Consider the following 22,504-nt stretch of genomic DNA (forward strand, 5'->3'; position numbering starts at 1 on the left):
GGACACAGGCAGAAAACAAACATGGGCCTTAACAGGAAAGGAACTACAAGACCCTGTTGGTAAATAGGAGAGAGAGAGATGAGGGAGAGTGGAGGTATATGTATGGCCAATGTATAGAGGGTTCCAACTAAATATGAAAATGGGAACGTCTTGGACAATCATGAACTTTTCACCTTTAATTCAAAGCTTTCCTACTTAAACCCAAATAATAATTCATGTAGAAAGTAATCATTTGACATTTCTATGACATGCATGATCAATACACAAGGAGAGGATTATTAAAAAAACTACCACCACAGACAAATTGTTACCAGTCAACTATACTGTACTAGATTGTATTAATGCATACCATACTCAGAATATATGAGAGTAAACTGTTAATAACCTCATGGATATTCTGGAGTTTTGGGAATAGCCTCCTGGCACCAGAAAAAGCTCTTATTATATAGGATTGTGTGCTCTGAGTGCGCCATCTTGTGACAAAAACAAAGAACAGGGTACTGTGCTTTTGGGACAGGGGATAGAACCATGCAACCTGTAATCTGATGCAAGTGACTGGCTGCATAGAGTTCCACTGCATAAGGTTAATGGGCTTAGACCACCCACTAGTGGTCTTTTAAATAAGTATATTAATTGATCATAAGTGGAAGCTGAACTCTTTCCACTAGTTACCACAGCCACAGAAATTGGCTATATCTTAAAAATGATTTGTAAACAAAAATGTGCTTTTTGATCTTAATTTAAGGTTATGGTTAGGTTTAAATCACATATTAAGAAGATACATTGTAGAAATAGGAGGGGTTTATGACTGTGTGGCTGTAATAACTAGTCACTGGCAAACTGAACCCCTTCATGAATCTTATATGTATCCTGTGAACAATGAGTTTGTAGATCATTTACCCTAAAAGCACATATTTTGACCTCTAAAAGCAACAACAGAGGACATTTCTGACCCCAAGTTGGAAGTGATGGCAAAAAATACACTTTCTGTCAAACAGTAACAGATGTTATTTGATCAATTAACCTATTGTAACACAAGTAAATGGTTTCAATTACCCAAAATATGCATATATTTTCAAATCAGATTGATATAAAAATGTATGTTTCAAAATATACTTTTGATATGTTTTTCATGTTTTTAGCAGATACTGTAGTTTACATCAATTACATCCATCGCCACTTACATTTCAGTTGAAGGCATTCAGTTGTACAACTGACTAGGTATCCCACTTTCCCTTTGTAATGAAAATGTGTCTGAAATTCATTCAAAGTGTTGTGTTGTCTTGACACTCAGAGGCTGCGAAATTGGCTATTGAGCTAATCTGACATACCGGGTACGACCTAAAATGGCCACCGGTATGGTCAATTTAAGCGATATGGATGCCGGGTACATCAGACTTTATGCTCTAACAATGGAATGCTATGGGCTATCAACTCAGTTCCAGTTGCATCTACACTAAACAAAAATATGTAAAGTGTTGGTCCCATGTCTCATGAGCTGAAATAAAAAAAATCCCAGAAATGTTCACTATGCACAAAAAAAAACATATTTCTTTAAAATTTCATGCACAACTATGTTAACATCCCTATTAGTGAGCGTTTCTCCTTAGCCAAGATAATCCACCCACCTGACAGGTGTGGCATATCAAGAAGCTGATTAAACAGCATGTGCATTACACAGGTGCACCTTGTGCTGGGGACAAAAAAAGGCCACTTTAAAATGTGCAGCTTTGTCACACAACATAATGCTAAGTTTTGAGGGAGCGTGTTATTGACATGCTGACAGCAGGAATGTCCACCAGAGTGGTTTCCAGATCATTTAATGTTAATTTCTCTACAATAAACTGCCTCCAATGTCGTTTTAGAGAATTTGTATGCCCAACCGCAGATCATGTGTAACCACGCCAGCCCAAGATGCTCACATCCGGCTTCTTTACCTGTGGGATTGTCTGAGCGGGGTGGGGGTAGTTCTGTCTGTAATAAAGCCCTTTTGTGTGAAAAAACTAATTCTAATGGGCTGGGCCTGACTGCCATGTGGGTGGGCCTATGCCCTCCAAATCCATAGATTAGGTCCTAATTATTTTTTTAAATTGACTGATTTCCTTATATCAACTGTAACTCAGTAAAATATTAGAAATGGTTGCATGTTACGTTTATATTTTTGTTAAGTATAAAAGATTAGACTCTCAACTTAGTGTAAAAGTTACAGATGCACAAATATCATACCCCCAAGACATGCTAACCTCTCACCATTACAACAATAGGGGAGGTTGGGGGGTATGATATTCATGCCTCTAACTTTCTCACTCATCATTATTCACAATTCAATCATGACTTTCTGTAATCACGATAGCATCCACATAAACATAGTAGTGTTTTGAAACATATTCTATTCTTATTTACAGTAAAAGTGACTACAAAAATGACACAATACAAAATTACCATTAATTTCTATTGGGAACAAAATAATCTGAAACACAACCAAAACAAACAGCAAAGCATCCAACAATTTTTAATACGTATTAAAGGTGCTGTAATTTTTAACCGGTTCACCTGATATGGAACCCTCAAATTCAAGCTAACAGTCTGCACTTTAACTTCATAGTAATTGTGTCATTTGAAAAGTGCTGGAGTGCAGAGCCAAAACAGCAAAAAATGTGTCCCTTTCCCAATACTTTTTAAGCTCACTGTATACCTTTCCAGGATACATACATCTCTGTGCCAAAGTTGGTGCTTTTATCACAAAGTTGACTATTGATTCTGCATTTTTAGCACATTTTCATACTAGCACACACAACTAGATATTATATGTAATTCCTCCATATTAACACTGAAATCATGATACATGTTTTGGGTTTGGTAACTAGTTGCTTGACAAAGTCCTAAAACTTCAGAAGCATAAAAAAACGGTTTTGAAATTATGGGCTTTTCGGGTTAAATAATTCTTAAATTATTATTAAGAAATTAAATATATGAACCTCTTGGCTTGCCAGATCTTATGGCCATACTACAGGCTGCTAACTTTGACCTACTACCACGTGCTCATGTTTTCATGCATTTGTAAATCATACAAGATCGTAAAGTAGCCAACAATAGGCGAGATGTTAGTGATGCGGGTTGACTCATAACGCGCATAGCCGCGGGTTTAGGGTCATTAAATATTGTGTGGGTGAAGGGCGGTTGGTCATTCTATCGATTTATTACATTATTCTGGCGAGCAAGGGTTTATGTAGTATTCTAAGGCAAGCTATAATGACAGAAGATACGCTGCATGTAACTAGGATATAGACACGTTGACGAACAAATAGGGTACAAAAATGTCGGAAATTATATGCGTAAACATATCTACAGTAAATCAGGCAACAAAATAAAAACGCACCACTGTCAAAAAATGGTTCCGCCGTCTCTGACTGTAGCCTACAGAGCATTTAATAAATTAGAGGGTTAGGGTCGGGTGCAGGCCTCAGATTTTCACTGTATCACATGGTCAGGCGGTTGCGGATTGGTTAGCAATTGCGGGTGAACAAACAGCTGACCCGCGCACCACTAGTAACGTTAGCCTACATATATATACATTAATAGCCAAACATTTTCCTGGAAAGAGAACCGTAGACGTCCCCATGCCCAGTGCACGCAGTACCTCCTCCCCTCAGAGCAACGTGACAGGAATCAGGACACCGGATGATAAACAATATGTGCTGCTGGTCCTACATACAATATAGACCTACCGATGAGGTAGCAGCATCGGCTGAGGAAAATTGGTTACATAAATTACATATTCAGAGTAATAATGGCAACAGTTAAACCAGACGATAGACTGACAAGTTCTCAGGGCTTCATGTGCGTTGGTTTTGCGGGAGTTTTCAGTAAAACTGTCACGTCGCCCCTGGAGGTGGTGAAAATCAAGAGTCAAGTGGGCACATTTCACTGTAAAAAAGGCTTTCTCCACAGCTTTCTTGTAGTCTACCAGAAAGAAGGCATACGAGGATTTTGGAAGGGGAACCTCGTCTCCTGTCTCCGCCTGTTTCCTTACAGCGCCGTCCATTTGTCAACATACAAACAGTGAGTGAATACGCAATTTGGTGTGTTGTTTCTGAGTTATGAAAACGTTAATCTTAGACAAGTAGCTAGGTTGCTACTATCTAGCTATAACGTTACAGCTAGCTAGCAGTATAGTTAATTTAATTATCATGCTAGTTGGCTATATTCAACCAGGCTGATACTGTATTTTGTCCCAAACATACCCTACGTCTTTATACTGGGTTGACATATTTGCAAATACATATTATGATTACTTAGGCGTCTTCAGCGGAACTGGTATAGCTAACGTTAGTGCCACACGTTTCCATCCAATTGACTTCCGTTGTTTTTAAGATTCTTGTGAGACACGCCTTCTATCATTGTCCAATCAGACTGCTCTTAAAACTCATCCGAGTATGGTGTCACTTCATATCCAAACAAACGCAGATGTTTATTAAATATCAGATGAGATTTACTGCGGCTCTACTTCGACACCCATCTTATGGGTGTCGAAGGTAGTGGGTTCTCAATGGAGAACGTCATGTTTACTTTGCATGGTATGTTTACTCTATGAAACGTACATTTGAACGGATCTTGAATTAGATGCTCAGTCTGTTACAGTTATATAACATACAGTTACTTACTAGAATTTCTGGCAGAATCTTGAAAAACCTGAAGCCATAATAATGCATATATTCACTGGCTGTACCTGCCTCATGAATAACGTATGCAACGATGAAAGTAAATATATTTTCAGATAGCCTCCTTTATAAAGGTAATTAAGAACTAAAACATTGACCTCTGTGTTCTTGACTTTCCAGGATCGTCCACCTCCATATGGATGAATTGGGCTACGTCTCTCAGTGGAGGGCCATTTTTGCTGGTGGGCTAGCTGGTATAAGTGCAGCGCTGGCCACGTACCCTCTGGAGGTGGCAGAGACCCGCCTCATAGCTCAGAACTGCAGAGAGCCTACCTACAGGGGTGTGGTCCACACCCTTTCCAAGATATACCAGACCGAAGGCCTTCGAGCACTCTACAGGGGCTTCTCTCTCACAATCCTCGGTACGCACTTATCTCTGTATACTACAGAAATGTGGAGAAAGATATTCCTAACAAAAACCAAATAATGATTTAGTATAACTTGTATCACTCTACATAAAGTGTGTCTAGTCTTCTTACTTGTGAAACACATTTCTTACAGATTATAGAGCTTTCATTGTTGTTTGAAATTTGGAACAGCCAAACAGAGAATATTTATATCATGATGATACGTTTGTCTATGGGGCAGTGTTGACCTAGCTAGTAACTGTGGATCTATTCTGCTACAGGTGCATTTCCCTTCTCTATTGGTTGCTATGCAGTCTACATCAACTTGGACAAACTGTGGCGGAAGCCCCAATTCCGGTTCACTGCCTTACAGAACTTCATCAATGGCTGCATAGCCGCAGGAGTGGCCCAAACCCTCTCCTACCCCTTTGAAACTGTGAAAAGGAAAATGCAGGTAAGTGCGCTCAACTCATTGGGCCATTATATGAGACACAACCAGTTTGGTAATACCACATCAGTCCATATGGTGGTGCATTTGTACACATTTTTACCGGTACCTCTGACAAGTACATGCAAGCAGTAAAAAACGTGTCCTTACACAGCAAAACACTTGCCCTTGATAAAGTAGCCTACCAGTGGATGTGTTTTTTTCTACTTTCTAAACAAAATTCAACATACAAGCTTAGAAAATAGCCCAAAAATATAGTTTAAACTTTCAAAGCGTGACTAAGACTAATAATTCATCTTCATAGACTTTAAACTACAATAACTGACCATAGTTATTGGCACATACCATACATTGGGCTGATGTATGAGTTCATGTCTCCCCTCACATGTCCTTCTCTGTATGTATGAGAGGACACAGGGTTCAATAGGACTTCTATGAAGGACAGAATACTACATCTGTTTTCATCAATTTATTATTAGTGACCACAAGGTGCTGTGGCAGCTGAGAATGTGAATGCTGTTCAGGGTCTGCCTGCGCTATAGAGAATCTCTCTAAATATAGCTGACAGCTATCACACAGTGGACAAAGCACAGTCTCACTCCATAAGACAAACTGCACCTCTCTTTAATTCCCTCTGTCTAGTTTCAGACACACAGAATTAAGAAATATATTTTGTTCATGTTTTGTATAGAAGTATATCAGATTTTTTGGGGGCCTAAACAAGAAGTTCAATTAGAAACGGATGACACAACCCACAAGCAAATATTTTTAAGGAAGCTTAAAGCATGGGTGCAGTTCTTGTTTCTTCAGCCAGCCAGTAACATAGCATTTCCTTAACAAACTCAGCCTGTCGTGACTGGAAGTGTGTTGTCTTTGGGGGATGGTTATTCTCATGGATTAAAGTACCCTCCAAGGTGGAGTGGTTCATGCTTGACAAAAGGAAATTACAGTGTGTTTTGGAACTTGTAAGATACCGATGTCCTGTCTGTAAGAGTACTGAGACCACACCCACATTTGTTCAGTTTATTTGGTTTCACTTATATTCCATTGAGTGAAGAGTCATTGTAATGAATTACATCTGTGCTGCAGTCAGGATATAGCTAGTCATGTGACATCCAAGTTACAAATGTCCCGTAGCACAGATCCCCGTTTTGAGCAATTATCGTAAATGTCAGGAATTTCCATTCATAAAATCATTCCATTCATTCCATAGTCTCTCTCCCCACATAAAAATACTACAGTTTACTATAGAACACTATATTACTTACTATGGAATTCTATAGTACATTTTTTATTTTATTTAACTAGGCAAGTCAGTTAAGAACATTCTTATTTACAATGACGGCCAAACCCGGACGACGCTGGGCCAATTGTACGCCACCCTATGGTCGGGTGTGATACATCATGGTCAGGTGTGATACAGCCTGGAATCGAACTAGGGACTGTAGTGACACCTCTTGCACTGAGATGCAGTGCCTTAGACCGCTGCGCCAGTACACTGTAGAATACTACACTACACCCTTGTAACCCTCATCATGTAGTGCTTTCGTTAGAATTTTTACATCGATTGGACTGCTAGATAGCTTTGTCGATGCAGAAATTAGATCAAAACGGATTTAAGTTTTCCTGCATTAAAATCACCGGCCACTAGGAGTGCTAGGCCAGTTAGGATCACCACTTTATTTTAAGAATGTGAAATGTCAGAATAATAGTAGAGAGTGATTTATTTCAGCTTTTATTTCTTTCATCACATTCCCAGTGGGTCAGAAAAGTACATACACTCAATTAGTATTTGGTAGCATTGCCTTTAAATTGTTTAACATGGGTCAAACGCTTCGGGTAGCCTTCCACAAGCTTCCCTTTTTCCTCCAAACATAACAATGGTCATTATGGCCAAACAATTCTAATTTTATTTCATCAAACCAGAGGACATTTCTCCAATAAGTATGATATTTTACACCCATGTGCAGTTGCAAACTCAACTGGCTTTTTTATGGCGGTTTTGGAGCAGTGGCTTCCTCCTTGCTGAATGGCCTTTCAGGTTATGTCGATATAGGACTCGTTTTACTGTGGATATAGATACTTTTGTACCTGTTTTCTCCAGCATCTTCACAAGGTCATTTGCTGTTGTTATGGGATTGATTTGCACTTTTCGCACCAAAGTACGTTCGTCTCTAGGAGACAGAACGAGTCTCCTTCCTGAGCGGTATGACGGCTGCGTGGTCCCATGGTGTTTATACTTGCGTACTATTGTTTGTACAGATTAATGTGGTACCTTAAGGCATTTGGAAATTGCTCACAAGGATGAACCAGACTTGTGAAGGTCTACAGTCTTGGTTGATTTCTTTTGATTTTCCCATGTTGTCAAGCAAAGAGGCACTAAGTTTGAAGGTAGGCCTTGAAATACATCCACAGGTACACCTCCAATTGACCCAAATTATGTCAATTAGCCTACCAGAAGCTTCTAAGGCACAGTCAACTTAGTGTATGTAAACTTCTGACCCGTTGGAATTGTGATTAAGTGAAATAATGTCTGTAAACAATTGTTGGAAAAATTACTTGTCATGCACAAAGTAGATGTCCTCACCGACTTAGTTTGTTAACAAGAAATTTGTGGAGTGGTTGAAAAACTCATTTCAATGACTCCAACCTGAGTGTATGTAAACTTCCGACTTTAACTGTAGTTTGTTGAGTGCAGTCTTAGCTATACATCTCAGCCCCATTCTTTATACTACAGTCATGTCTGCAAAAACACTACAGTAAATAGTCATGTCTGCAAAAACACTACAGTAAATAGTCATGTCTGCAAAAACACTACAGTAAATAGTCATGTCTGCAAAAACACTACAGTAAATAGTCATGTCTGCAAAAACACTACAGTAAATAATACAGTATACTACAGTCATCTCTGCAAAAAAACTACAGTAAATAGTAATTTCTGCAAAAACACTACAGTAAATGCTACAGTAAAGTCCGCAAAAAAACACTACAGTGAATAATATAGTAATACTACAGCATTTAGACCCTATTTTTTTTTCATGTGGGTCACTACTTAGATCAGATGCTTATGAGTTTGTCCCAAATATCTGTCATTCATTTATCCTAAATGCATTTATTTTATACCTGTGCACTCTAAGGTCACTTTCCTAGTAACTGGAAATCTCTCACGACATAATGGAGTGTCAAAACTCATCTATTCAGGAATGTTTGTCCTCTCTTTCTCTCGCCAGGCCCAGAACCCTCGGCTCCCCCATTATGGCGGCGCTGATATCCACTTCACTGGAATGTTGGACTGCTTCAGGCAGGTGATCAGAAACAAGGGCATCCTGACACTGTGGAGTGGCATCACAGCCAACATGGTCAAGGTAGGACCACCTAAGTCATGTTCCCATTTTTTAAAATACATTAGCCTATTACTGTAATGATTTATTGCGCTCTACCCCCGACCCTCTACCAGTCCTCCTCAGTCTTGTCTGCTGTAGATATAATGCAGTAATAGATATAGTAATATACAGCCAATGCACATTTATCAAACAATGCCATTTTTATATCAGAGTGAAACAGTAGAATGGCCCATAACTTGGGAGATGGACCTTGAGAGAGATGTGCTTTGTGGGTCATTTATAACAGGGTTATTACAAGCTGGCAGACGTGGGTCGGATCCTAGAACAGCATGCAGTGCTCTCATCTATCATCTCCAAATGGCTTTTCATGATGGCAATGGAGTTGTTTCTTTTACTGGTCTAAAATCTCCTCTCATAATCAGTCTACCAAGTAAATTGTGTACTTTGTGGACAAGAAGATCATAACCAGGTCCTACTACCAGGGCAGATTTGAACCTAGCTCTTCACATTTTATAGAGCCCCTTCAAAAGCAATTTATCTGTTTGTCCTCCTCAGATTGTTCCATACTTTGGCCTTCTCTTCAGCTGCTTCGAGATGTGCAAGCAGGTCTGTCTGTACCGCAACGGGTACATTGTGTCTCCATTGAGCTATAAGTTGGCACCAGGCGTGGACCAGAGCATGGGCCCTACTGAGGTGGAAGAGGTGAAACAGTACCTGAAGAATAGGAAGTTTCAGTCACAGCAAGGAAGTCGCTGGTGAAACTGGTGTAACAAAACCTGCAGAAGGGGATGATGACCATTGGTATAGGAATGTGTCTGAACTATCAAGAAGAGTCAGGAATATTTGTTGGAATGCAATACTTTGAAGATGACAATTTGGTTGATGCCAGATCTTTTACAGCTTTGTGAATTAGTAACCATTTCAGAATTGGAGGTAGATCCATTGATAGACAATCATGCTGTATTGTTTTTTAAAGTTGCAATGCAATCATAGGAATTGTACTTTTATACTTAAACACATGGCTTTTTTTTAAACTGTTTTGTTCAGAGCAAGGTTATGGTATTTTCTAACATTGTTATACAGTTTGACAGTATTTGATACTATTGCACTCATTCCGCTCCAGCCATTACCAGGAGCTCCTCTTCCCCAATTCAGGTGCCACCAACCTCCTGTGTAATATGGTCGGCCTTACGTAAAGGTCATGAAGAGGAACACAAAGCACAAACCTGTTATAAGATGGAATTAGCTTACTAATGCCAATTAATGTTTTTCATTATGTACATTAGGTTGTAATGACTATTTTAACAGACTTGGGTATATCATATTTATATGCCTTAAAGTTTCCATATTTATTATAAGTCTTATTTCACTGACTGTTTTAATTATGCGTGGTAGTTATTCTCCCAAAGGATCCGATTGTGTCCTAGCCACTAATCAGTCACTAACTTTCATAGCACATACTGTATGTATCATTGTGTTGTGAATCGAGCAATAAGATTGTAACTGAAGCACACCAATGGCAAGTTTACATGTACTGTATACGGTATGTAATACATTGGATTGATGAAACAATGCAAATCTCTGTTTTAGATTGAGATGATTCAGAATCATTGAAGTGAAATGTACTTGAACAGTCATTGTAATGGCTGAGATTTGTACTGTACATCAAAGCACAATTAGAGAAGTGAAAGAGGTGGCCTGAGAGGGGCTGATGTGTGGGCACCCTGACAAAACTACACTAGATATACAAAAGTATGTGGACAGCCCTTCAAATGAGTGGATTCGGCTGTTTCAGCCACACCTGACCGGTGTATAAAATTGAGCACACAGCCATACAGTCTCCATAGACAAACATTGGCAGTAGAATGGCCTTACTGAAGAGCTCAGTGATTGTTAACGTGGCACCGTCATAGGATGCCACCTTTCCAAACAGTCAGTTCATCAAATTTCTGCCCTGGTTAACTGTAAGTGCTGTTGTTGTGAAGTGGAACTGACTAGGAGCAACAATGGCTTAGCCACGAAGTGGTAGGCCACAGAATGGGACTGCCAAGTGCTGAAGCGTGTAAAAAATGGTCTGTCCTCGGTTGCAACACTCACTACCGAGTTCCAAACTGCATCTGGAAGCAACCAGTTTGTCGGGAGATTCATGAAATGGGTTTCCATGGCCGAGCAGCAACACACAAGCCTAAGATCACAATGCCAAGCGTCAGCTGGAGTGGTGTAAAGTTTGCCGCCGTTGCACTCTGGAACAGTGGAAACGTGTTCTCTGGAGGGATCAATCACGCTTCACCATCTGGCACTCGACGGACAAATCTGGGTTTGGCAGATGCCAGGAGAACGCTCCAGTGAAGCGAAATCTTAACACTACTGCATACAATGACATTATAGTCGATTCTGTGCTTCCAACTTTGTGGCTACTGTTTGGGGAAGGCCCTTTCCTGTTTCAGCATGTCAATGCCCCTGTGCACAAAGCAAGCTCCATACAGAAGTGATTTGTTGAGATCTGTGTGGAAGAACTTGACTGGCCTGCACAGAGCCCTGACCTTAACCCTATCGAACACCTTTGGGATGAATTGGAATGCCAACTGCGAGCTAGGCCATTCAGCTCGTGGCTGAATGGAAGCAAGACCATGCATCAATGTTCCAACATCTAGTGGAAAGTCTTCGCAGAAGAGTGGAGACTGTTATAGTAGCAAAGGGGGGACCAACTCCAAATTAGTGCCCATGATTTTGGATTGAGATGTTCGACTAGCAGGTGTCCACATACTTTGTAGTGTATCACAGAGATGCCCAGTGAGGTGAGCTTACCAGACAAGCTCAATGCCTTCTATGTTCGCAAGCAACACTGAACCATGCATGAAAGCACCAGCTGTTTCGGATAAATGTGTGATCATATTCTCCGTTGTCAATGTAAGACTTTTAAACAGGTTAACATTCACAAGGCCACAGGGCCAGACAGCTTACCAGGACACATCCTCAGAGCATGCACTGATCAGCTGGCAAGTGTCTTCACTGAAAGTTTCAACTTGTCCTTGGCCCAGTCTGTAATACCTACATGTTTCAAGCAGACCACCATAGTCCCTGTGCTAAAGAGCGCCAAGGTAACCCGTCTAAATGACTATTGCCCGGTAGAACTCACATCTATAGATATTAAATGCTTTTAAAGGCTGGTCATGGCTCACATCAACACTATCATCCCAGACATCTTGGACCCACTACAATTCGCACACTTCCAACAGATCCACCGATGACACAATCTATATTGCACCCCACACTGCCCTCTCCCACCTCAACAAGAGGAACACCTATGTGAGAATGCTGTTAATTGACTATAGCTCAGCATTAATAACGATAGCTCATCACTAAGTTAAGGACCCTGGGACTGACCACCTCCATCTGAAACTGGACCCTGGACTTCCTGACGGGCCATCCCCGGGTGGTGAGTGAAGGCAACAATACATCCGCCATGCTGACCCTCAACACGGGGGCCCCTCAGGAAGTCCAGGGTCCAGTTTCAGATTAGTCCCCTCCTGTGCTCCCTGTTCACCCTAAGACTGCTTGGCTGCGCACAACTCCAACACCATCAATAAGTTTGCTGATGGCAAACTTATTATCGGTGATCACCGATCACGATGAGACAGTCTATAGGGAACAGGTCTGAGAACTGGCAGTGTGGTGCCAGGACAACATCTCTCCTTCAACATCAGCAAGACAAAGGAGCTGATCATGGACCACAGGAAAACGGAGAGCCAAGCACACCCCCATCCACATTGACAGGGTTGTAGTGGAGCGGGTCGAGAGCTTCAAGTTCCTCAGTACATCACTAAGGATCTATCATGGTCCACACACACACACACCTGACAACACCTCTTCCCCCTCAGGAGGTGGAAATGATTTGGCATGGGCCCTCAGATCCTCAAAACGTTCTACAGCTGCACCATTGAGAGCATCTTGACTGGCTGCATCACTGCTTGGTATGGTAAATGCTTAGCGTCCAACCGCAAGGCCCTACAGAGGGTAGTGCGTTCAGCCCAGTACATCACCTCTATACCAGGTGGTGTCAGAGGCAGGCCCTAAAAATTGTCAAAGCCACCCAAGTCATAGACTGTTGTCTCTGCTACCGCACGGCAAGCGGTACCAATGCACCAAGTCTGGAACCAACAGGACCCTGAACAGCTTCTACCCCCAAGCCATATGACAGCTAAATAGTCCGTTCTGGTAGATATTTGGTTAAAGCTACAATATACAACTTTTTGGGCAACCCCACAAAATGCACATAGAAATGTGAGTTATAGATCTGTCATACTCATTGAAAGCAAGTCTAAGAAGCAGTAGACCTGTTCTATGTGAGATATTTCTATGCTGTTCCTAGGCCGTCATTGTAAATAAGAATTTGTTCTTAACTGACTTGCCTAGTTAAATAAAGGTTAAATGAAAAAAATTGTACAATGATACTCAACACAATGAATGCTTGTTTTGTCACAAACTGAAATTAGGCAAACTTTTAGAATATTAGCAACCAGGTAATTGCGGAGAGATTTCTGCATAGTGCATCTTTAACTATCTGCATTGACCCTTTTTGGACATTTATTTTTATTTTTTAATAATCTCATACGCTGCTGTTACTGTTTTATTTACTATCCTGTTGCTTAGTCACTTTATTCCTAGATTTTGTACATATCTACCTCAATTACCTCGTACCCCTGCACATAAACTCGGTATTGGTACCCCGTGCATATAGCCAAGTTATCATTACTCATTGTGTATTTATTATTACTTTTATTATTGTGTTATTACTTTTGTATTATCTATTTTCTTTCTCTGCATTGTTGGGAAGTGCCGGTAAGGATGTAATTCACTGTTCAAATTTTATTGGTCACATACATATGGTGAGCAGATGTTATTGCGAGTGTAGCGAAAATACGTAAAATGATTAGTGCCATTATTAAAGTGACTAGTGTTCCATTTATTAAAGTGGCCAGTGATTACAAGTCTGTATGTAGACAGCAGCCTCACTGTGCTGGTGATGGCTGTTTAACAGTCTGATGGGCTTGACATAGAAGCTGTTTTTCAGTCTCGGTTCCAGCTTTGATGCACCTGTACTGGCCTCACCTTCTGGATGGTAGCGGGGTGAACAGGTAGTGGCTCCGGGTGGTTGTTGTTCTTGATGATCTTTTTGGCCTTGCTGTGACATCGGGTGCTGGAGGGCAGATAGTTTGTCCCCGGTGATGTGTTGTGCAGACCGCATCACCCTCTGGAGAGCCCTGCGGTTGTGGGCGGTGCAGTTGCCATACCAGACGGTGATGCAGCCGACGGCATGCTCTCAATTGTGCATCTGTAAAAGTCTGTCTGGGTTTTAGGTGACATGCCAAATTTGCGCCTTCTTCACCACACTGTCTGTGTGGACTATTTGTTTGTCTGATCAAGTCAAATCTGATCAAATCAAGCCTACTACTGTTGTTGTCGTCTGCAAACTTGATGTTTAAGTTGGAGGCTTGCATGGCAACGCAGTCATGGGTGAACAGGGAGTACAGGAGAGGGCTGAGCATGTACCCCTGTGGGGCCCCAGTATTGAGGATCAGCGAAGTGGAGATGTTTCCAACGTTCACCACCTGGGGTTGGCCCATCAGGAAGTCCAGGACCCAATTGCACAGGGTGGGGTTGAGACCCAGAGCCTCAAGCTTAATGATGAGCTTGGAGGGTACTATGATGTTGAATGCTGAGCTATAATCAATGAATAGTATTCTTACATAGGTATTACTCTTGTCCAGATGGGATAGGGCAGTGTGATGGGGATTGGACCTATTGGGGCGGTAAGCAAATTGAAGTGGGTCTAGGGTGACGGGTAAGGTGGAGGTGACATGATCCTTGACTAGTCTCTCAAAGCACTTCATGATGACAGAAGTGAGTGCTACGGGGTGATAGTCATTGGTCTGCGCATGCTCTGAGGACACGGCTAGGGATGCCTTCTGGGGTCTCCTATTCCGTCGGCTATGTATTATCCTCAAAGCGGGCAAAGAAGGTGTTTAGTTTGTCTAGAAGCAGCCATCATGTGGCTGGTTTTCCTTTTGTAGTCTGTGATTGTCTGTAGACCCTGCCACACTTGTGTCTGACCCATTGAATTGCGACTACACTTTGTTTCTATATTGACATTTTGCCTGTTTGATTGCCTTGCGGAGGGAATGATTACTCTGTTTGTATTCTGCCATATTCCCAGTTGCCTTGCCATGGTTAAATACGGTGGTACATTTGTAAGTCTACGCCTGTTGTTTATGAAGAATGCGATGAATAAAATTGTATTTGAATTCAATTCATTTGCTAAACAAGATGTGGCTTTCCTGAATATGAGTTGACAATGTATGTATGAATGACAACACAACTGTTCGTACTTATACAAAGGTTCTGAATGGAGCAATTGCACCATCATTATCATATTTGGCAAGACATTACATTTAGAAAAACGTCTCTTATGGAAATGTTGAATACAAATAACAGATTGATTGTTCACATGTAGTTCTTTCATGATTTCTATCTCAAAGGCTCTGAGCGGTGCACTCTGAGAAACCCCTAGTCTGGTGACTGTAACCTGATCTGCTAGTTCCCCTAGTCCCAGCTGAACTCACCACTACCACCTTACTACAGTAGGCCAATGTCATACAAGAAAGACAGCAACATTTTATTTTCCCAAAAGATGTAGGATGTTGAATGGAAATTTGAGGAGCAGATCCATTCTTTTTTTTTCTTCCCAAGGAAGTTTGATCACAGGACTGACTATCATTATCGTTATTGTCACTTAATTGTAAGACTAAGATAAGTTGCGTCAATGTAATAATAATATAACATCATTATGCCAATTATATCAATTATAATATCATTTGATTTGCTTGATCGTTGTATATAATCTAAAAAGGAATTCTATCTCAAATCAAATTTTATTGGTCACATACACATATTTAGCAGATGCTATTTTGGGTGTAGCGAAATTCTTGTGTTTCTAGCTCCAACAGTGCAGTATTATCTAACAATTCACAACAATATACACATGTAAAAGAATGGAATTTAAAAATATACAAATAGATAGTGAGAAAATGCAGAGTTAAGGACATTTGAACCTGGTAGTGAAATATGGATTACCCCCTATAAGTAAGCACCCTCTCACAGCTGATCATTAACTCAGAGTAGACAGGAGTTTCAGCCAAAGATGATGGATCACTCAGGCCTATACCATTGAAAATAATGGTTTGTTTCTGTTTACTTTAGGGGGGTGGCTCTCCCATAGGCACCAATGCCATTGCAGCTGGGTCTAGTATACTCAGGCTGCGTTTACACACGTAGCCCAATTCTGATATTTTTCCCACTAAATTGACTTAACCAATCAGAGCTGATCTGATTGTTCAAAAGACCAATTAGTGGGGAGAAAATGTCAGAATTGGGTTGCCTGTGTAAACGCAGCCTTCCTCTTCTGTCTGTTTCAGCTACTCCAAGCTTCCATGCTTTTCACATGACCTTGGGTCCAGAACTCACCAACCAAAAGCTTGGTTGGTAACGCATAATCAAGGTGTGTCAAGTGTCATTCACAACCATGTAGCCTACTTAGCCAGCAAACTATTGAATGACATCACTCAAAATTAACTATTTTAAACCTTGGATAACTTTAATGTTATCACATTTAATATTATAGGCCCGTCTTTCATGTATGATATTAATTAAATGTTTATTTTGAAAGAAAGAAATACTCTTGGACACAGGCCAACAACACAGCTGAATTCATGAAGGCAGGACAAATCTTTCAGGCCAGCGGACGTTCATAAAAACATCGTCTCCGCCCACTATATCCACCAGCGCACCAATGGCATGCCGCCTTTCAGCTCCCGCTTTGTCTCGCGAACACAGTGGTATTAAATCCGCTCTCAACTAAACGTATCGGCCATTTCGACTGAACCGGCATACGGCAGCAGTCTTTGGTTGAGCGGGAAGGTTTCCGTGTATCAACGTCCCCGATAACAACACAAAAATGAATGAGACCGTCGTCTCGTTCGCTAAGGACTTCTTGGCTGGTGGTATTTCCGCTGCCATCTCCAAAACAGCTGTAGCTCCTATTGAAAGAATCAAGCTTCTGCTTCAGGTAAGTTTGACTGGCTTTTCAGAAATGAACTTTAGCTATAGTAACGTTATAGTACTGTAACGTTACTAACGTTAACACCGATGAAAGGGATTCGTTTGGTACTAGCTGGCTAAGTTACTAACGTAATTCCTCTCGTACTTGCCATTGAGTTTCTATTTTATTTTTTTTAACCTGGGTTACCTAGTTAACTCACTCCTGTAACTTAACTAATGTCATTGGTGCCTTGCAAGGTTGAAAAGATGCGCGAGTGACTCGTCCATTTTGGTTCATCTTGGGACTGTCAGTTCAGCAGCAAACCGGTGTCTCTCTTGTCTGGGTATTTGGCTAACGTTAACTACTTTGCCTGCTGCAAATTACAAACGTTATTATGCAACCACAACTTTGAGTTTTTAAAGACTCCTTATGTGTCATGCTCATTGTCATTCCTACTTACTAGTTATTTGTTCACGAGCTAGCTTGGACATTGAACGTCGTTGTGTCCTCCGTCATCAAATTACGTAACTAGCGGTTACTAGGCCCGAGAAGTTGCCAAGGTCGTAGCAAGGGGAAACTTCATCCTGTGTTTAGCTGAGGCCTAGCGAGAACCAATCTAGTGCTGAGGAGGCGCGTCGTTATGGTGAATGGAATGTGGAAAGGCAAAGTGCTTGGTGCTGATGGACAACGTTGCCTCCTAGCTTGCTTCTTGTCTACATGATTTTAGCTACTATTAGCTGTGTATCCACAATGTTGCCAACATTGAATTACTATGACGGGTATTGTTAGGGGTGTTGGCTTATTTAGTTGACCTAGTTGGCTAAAGACATTGAATGCTTGAAGCATACCTGTTACACTTTTATTGATACAGGTAGGCCTTGTCCTCTATCTTTGTCATTAAACTGCTGTTTCCTTTTCTCTTTAAAAATATTGTATGAAGACTGAGTGTTGGCTTTTGATGCGTTTGTGAATACAGGTGCAACATGCTAGCAAACAGATCACCGTTGACAAGCAGTACAAGGGTATCATGGATTGCGTCGTCCGTATCCCCAAGGAGCAGGGCTTCCTGTCGTTCTGGAGAGGTAACTTGGCCAATGTCATCAGATACTTCCCCACCCAGGCCCTCAACTTTGCATTCAAGGACAAATACAAGCAAATCTTCCTGGATGGTGTGGACAAGAAACAGTTCTGGAGGTACTTCGCTGGTAACCTGGCCTCTGGCGGTGCTGCTGGCGCTACCTCCCTTTGTTTTGTGTACCCCCTCGACTTTGCCAGAACCCGACTGGCTGCTGATGTCGGCAAGGCCGGTGCTGGGCGTGAGTTCAACGGCCTGGGCGACTGCTTGAAGAAGATCTACAAGGCTGATGGTCTGAAGGGCCTGTACCAGGGATTCTCCGTGTCGGTCCAGGGCATCATAATCTACAGGGCATCTTACTTTGGTGTCTATGACACAGCCAAGGGTGAGTCCATGGACTGCTCTGAGCACAGGCCTCATTCCTCATGTCTGAGAAGAACTGCAAGTGTGTTTGTTTCACAAATCTTAAAGCCTGTTTTAATCTGCTTGGTTTCTCTGTAGGCATGCTGCCAGATCCCAAGAACGCAAGCATCTTGGTCAGCTGGGCCATCGCTCAGTCTGTGACTGCAGTTGCTGGTCTTACATCCTACCCCTTCGATACCGTCCGTCGCCGTATGATGATGCAGTCTGGACGTAAAGGAGGTAATTTAACTTTTGAACACTTGGCTGTATTTTAGTTTAAAGTTATTTATTCACTGTCATGCTATTCACCAACAATGGGCAACTGCTTGAGAAACGTTCAGCCAAGGCAGAAGTATGACCTGTTGCTTTTGTTTTGCAGGTGACATTATGTACACTGGCACCATTGACTGTTGGAAGAAGATTGCGAAGGATGAGGGCGGCAAAGCCTTCTTCAAAGGAGCCTGGTCCAATGTTCTCCGAGGCATGGGTGGTGCCTTCGTGCTGGTCTTGTACGATGAGTTGAAGAAGGTCCTCTAAACTGTTTTTAGATGACTCCCCATAAATGTTTAAACTGTAACATAACTTGTACATTTGGAAGGACTGTCAAATTCCGCCTTATTTATAGGGACCAACTAGTATGTTTGCTAGTTGTACTGGAGAAATCGGTTTTGCGCTTTTAATTTGCCCAATGTTTTTATGTTTTCTCCCCCAGAATGTCATTCCCATTAAAAAAAAAAAGTTACTATGCCAGGTCTTCAAATGTCAACCTGTTTCATCCGGATGGCCTGTTTCTAGTCAATACTGTAAAAATAAAGGCAACCTACTGAATGAACCTACAATGAGTTTTCCACTTGGTTTGTGTTTCTTTGGCAGTAGCATCACTGAATGGCATGTAGTGTTACTCCTGGATTCTCCCTGGTGTGGTTTCTCTTGAGAGCCAGCTGGTGTCTTATTCGTTGAGGTGTAATCTTAAGAGCTGGGTTGTCCTTGACAGTTATGGTTGGGCTCCAGCCAAAGTCAGCTGACTGGCGCTTGGAGTGGGTGGGTGTAATCTATAAACTGGTGATAAGGTTCTAAACATGGATGGTGAGAAAGAAATTGCTACAGAATCTTGTGGCATGAAGTTGATGGCTTGTTCTTACCTGGCTCAAAATACATATTTGAGCAGAATTTACTCAAAGTAACTGACATCCACTTCTGAGAGGAATGCTAGGATTATCTGTTGTGAAGTGGATTACTTCAGGCTTCTAAATATACTCTTCGTTCTCTCAAGCTGGGTGCTGGACTGTTATCTGTATGCGGAGCCAACTGTTTATAAAATGACAATCCTGCTCAAAGATTGACGTTGAACTTGAGTTTGACTGGGTGCCAATCTACACTGCTCCAGCAAATAGACTGTAGAGAAGCAAACTCAACTCTCCCTTTTAGAGTAGTTAGCTGAACATCAGAATAAAGTACTATGAAATAGTGGGTGCTGACATGTTAAGTCTGAGACTCGATCCTGCACTAGTGGCATTGCTGAGAAATTCCTCCAGATCGCAGCAGCTGTTAAATGGGAGCCTATCCAAACTCATGTCATCAAGAAGTCAGAATGCGCCTTAACAGTGTAGTTGTGAAAAGTTAAGACTTCGGTACATCAGTGTTGGCTGCAATATCCGGTTGTAATCCCATCCTTGGGGTACTTTCACCAGCTAATGTCAACTACCGGAGTAGGCAGGCCAATGTCATGCTCTTTGTAGACATGGTATTTGTCTACAATGTTCTTCAATGGAGGACACTCTTAATTTAGCTCTCAGTGCCTCTCAGATTACACATGATTTACCCAGCAGGGTATGGAGTACCTAATCTTCCTTGGGCTGATGGGAGTTAGGAAGTCATCCTTGGCATCAGCATTGCTTTAGTGACACACCAAATATGGTCCTGACTGGTGGTAACTTCAGGTGTTTCAGCATGCCCTTTCCACTTCTGCATCATTACAGCTGAACTAGGAGGCATATGTGAGTTGCTTAGGTAACACCCATTTGAGGTCATTGGTGAGAGCTCAGATAAGCATGCTTTCAGTAGTACCACACCTTTGGACTTCTAAACTTTAGTGTCTTATGGTCTATTGCAGATTGAAAGTGAACCAAACTAAGACCAATATTACAATTACTTGCAGCATGGGCTGTTATGTAAGAGGCAGGTTATTTACAGGTGAAACTGGTTTGATCTGCCCTTTACTGGTGTCAACCTAATGTCAAAGAACAGAGCCTGCTGATGGATCACGTGGTTTTAGTATATACTCTGCTGCGGTTTCATAATCCTTTCCTGCTGAATGACGTCATTTACACTTCTCTGCTCGTCACTGAAATTAAAGGAATGTGATTATGGAACCGCAGCATTGGTTTCAAATCAGATCGATATATTTTTTTTAAATCTATATATATCCAATTAGCTGCTTCACTACAGCACCTTAGACTTAAGTAAATACATCTAAAAACATGAGAGAAACACTGGATAAGAGCCAGGAAGTGCTCATTTAGACTAAGTTCATATTTTAATTATACTCCATATTTAAAATGGCATTTTGAATGTTAAACATCAAGTAGGATCTGAATGTCTTTTTATGCACCGTTTTACCATTGCCAGTATGGTTTATGGTTACCTGCCAGCTCATCGAAATGCAGCGAGTGCCATCATGTGGTGCCTCTGTTACTTGCGTTTTATCTATTCCCTTTACACACTGTTGGTAGAGTGGGTCACCAACAACAAAATCGTCAATGGAGCAAAAGCATTCCTTGACATTTCGCATTTTATTTCTATGATAAATCTATAGCGCTCAAATGAAATTCCTTGAGAGCAATTTTTTGGTTTTCAAATTTATATCATTTTACAAAGTCTCAACAAAACAATGGTCTTTAGTTTTTGGGTTATGATAAAGAGTTGTGCTAGTGAGGTATCTTATTGAGAAAGGTATAGTTAGTGTGTAACAGATTCCCAGGATTTGGTATGCTTAATGCGGCCATTAAGCATACCAAATTTAAAAAACCATGCCAACTTTGGACTCTCCTTCACTGCAGCCGAGGTGAGTAAGACATTTAAACGTGTTAACCCTCGCAAGGCTGCAGGCCCAGACGGCATCCCCAGCCGCGCCCTCAGAGCATGCGCAGACCAGCTGGCCGGTGTGTTTACAGACATATTCAATCAATCCCTATACCAGTATGCTGTTCCCACATGCTTCAAGAGGTCCACCATTGTTCCTGTTTCCAAGAAAGCTAAGGTAACTGAGCTAAACGACTACCGCCCCGTAGCACTCACTTCCGTCATCATGAAGTGCTTTGAGAGACTAGTCAAGGACCATATCACCTCCACCTTACCTGACACCCTAGACCCACTCCAATTTGCTTACCGCCCAAATAGGTCCACAGACGATGCAATCTCAACCACACTGCACACTGCCCTAACCCATCTGGACAAGAGGAATACCTATGTGAGAATGCTGTTCATCGACTACAGCTCGGCATTCAACACCATAGTACCCTCCAAGCTCGTCATCAAACTCGAGACACTGGGTCTCGACCCCGCCCTGTGCAACTGGGTACTGGACTTCCTGACGGGCCGCCCCCAGGTGGTGAGGGTAGGCAACAACATCTCCTCCCCGCTGATCCTCAACACTGGGGCCCCACAAGGGTGCGTTCTGAGCCCTCTCCTGTACTCCCTGTTCACCCACGACTGCGTGGCCACGCACGCACGCCTCCAACTCAATCATCAAGTTTGCGGACGACACAACAGTGGTAGGCTTGATTACCAACAACGACGAGACGGCCTACAGGGAGGAGATGAGGGCCCTTGGAGTGTGGTGTCAGGAAAATAACCTCACACTCAACGTCAACAAAACTAAGGAGATGATTGTGGACTTCAGGAAACAGCAGAGGGAACACCCCCCTATCCACATTGATGGAACAGTAGTGGAGAGGGTAGCAAGTTTTAAGTTCCTCGGCATACACATCACAGACAAACTGAATTGGTCCACTCACACAGACAGCATCTTGAAGAAGGCGCAGCAGCGCCTCTTCAACCTCAGGAGGCT

At 41.9% G+C, this 22,504-nt stretch overlaps 2 protein-coding genes across 2 annotated transcripts; both read left to right on the top strand.

The window, feature by feature from the left end:
- The first annotated feature begins 2,499 nt into the window (after positions 1–2,499).
- On the top strand, positions 2,500–10,432 carry slc25a43 (solute carrier family 25 member 43). The gene is made up of 5 exons (XM_035764294.2): positions 2,500–4,062; positions 4,842–5,083; positions 5,350–5,522; positions 8,747–8,881; positions 9,416–10,432. Exons 1-5 carry the CDS (start codon positions 3,791–3,793, stop codon positions 9,617–9,619), a joined length of 1,026 nt encoding a protein of 341 aa, XP_035620187.1. The 5' UTR covers positions 2,500–3,790; the 3' UTR covers positions 9,620–10,432.
- Positions 10,433–16,772: 6,340 nt separating this feature from the next.
- Positions 16,773–19,274, top strand: slc25a5 (solute carrier family 25 member 5). The gene is made up of 4 exons (XM_035764306.2): positions 16,773–16,985; positions 17,935–18,418; positions 18,535–18,675; positions 18,815–19,274. The coding sequence occupies exons 1-4, from the start codon at positions 16,875–16,877 to the stop codon at positions 18,970–18,972; spliced, it is 894 nt and encodes a 297-aa protein (XP_035620199.1). The 5' UTR covers positions 16,773–16,874; the 3' UTR covers positions 18,973–19,274.
- Positions 19,275–22,504: the final 3,230 nt, after the last annotated feature.

The sequence above is a fragment of the Oncorhynchus keta genome, chromosome 4, assembly GCF_023373465.1.
Source record: "Oncorhynchus keta strain PuntledgeMale-10-30-2019 chromosome 4, Oket_V2, whole genome shotgun sequence".
Taxonomy (NCBI): Eukaryota; Metazoa; Chordata; class Actinopteri; order Salmoniformes; family Salmonidae; genus Oncorhynchus; species Oncorhynchus keta.

Coding starts and splice junctions, on each gene's coding strand:
- slc25a43 (XM_035764294.2), top strand. CDS start 3,791: ATGGCAACAGTTAAACCAGACGATAGACTGACAAGTTCTCAGGGCTTC. Junction 4,063..4,841: donor CATTTGTCAACATACAAACA/GTGAGTGAATAC, acceptor TTGACTTTCCAG/GATCGTCCACCTCCATATGG. Junction 8,882..9,415: donor TCACAGCCAACATGGTCAAG/GTAGGACCACCT, acceptor TGTCCTCCTCAG/ATTGTTCCATACTTTGGCCT.
- slc25a5 (XM_035764306.2), top strand. CDS start 16,875: ATGAATGAGACCGTCGTCTCGTTCGCTAAGGACTTCTTGGCTGGTGGT. Junction 16,986..17,934: donor GAATCAAGCTTCTGCTTCAG/GTAAGTTTGACT, acceptor TTGTGAATACAG/GTGCAACATGCTAGCAAACA. Junction 18,676..18,814: donor GCAGTCTGGACGTAAAGGAG/GTAATTTAACTT, acceptor TTTGTTTTGCAG/GTGACATTATGTACACTGGC.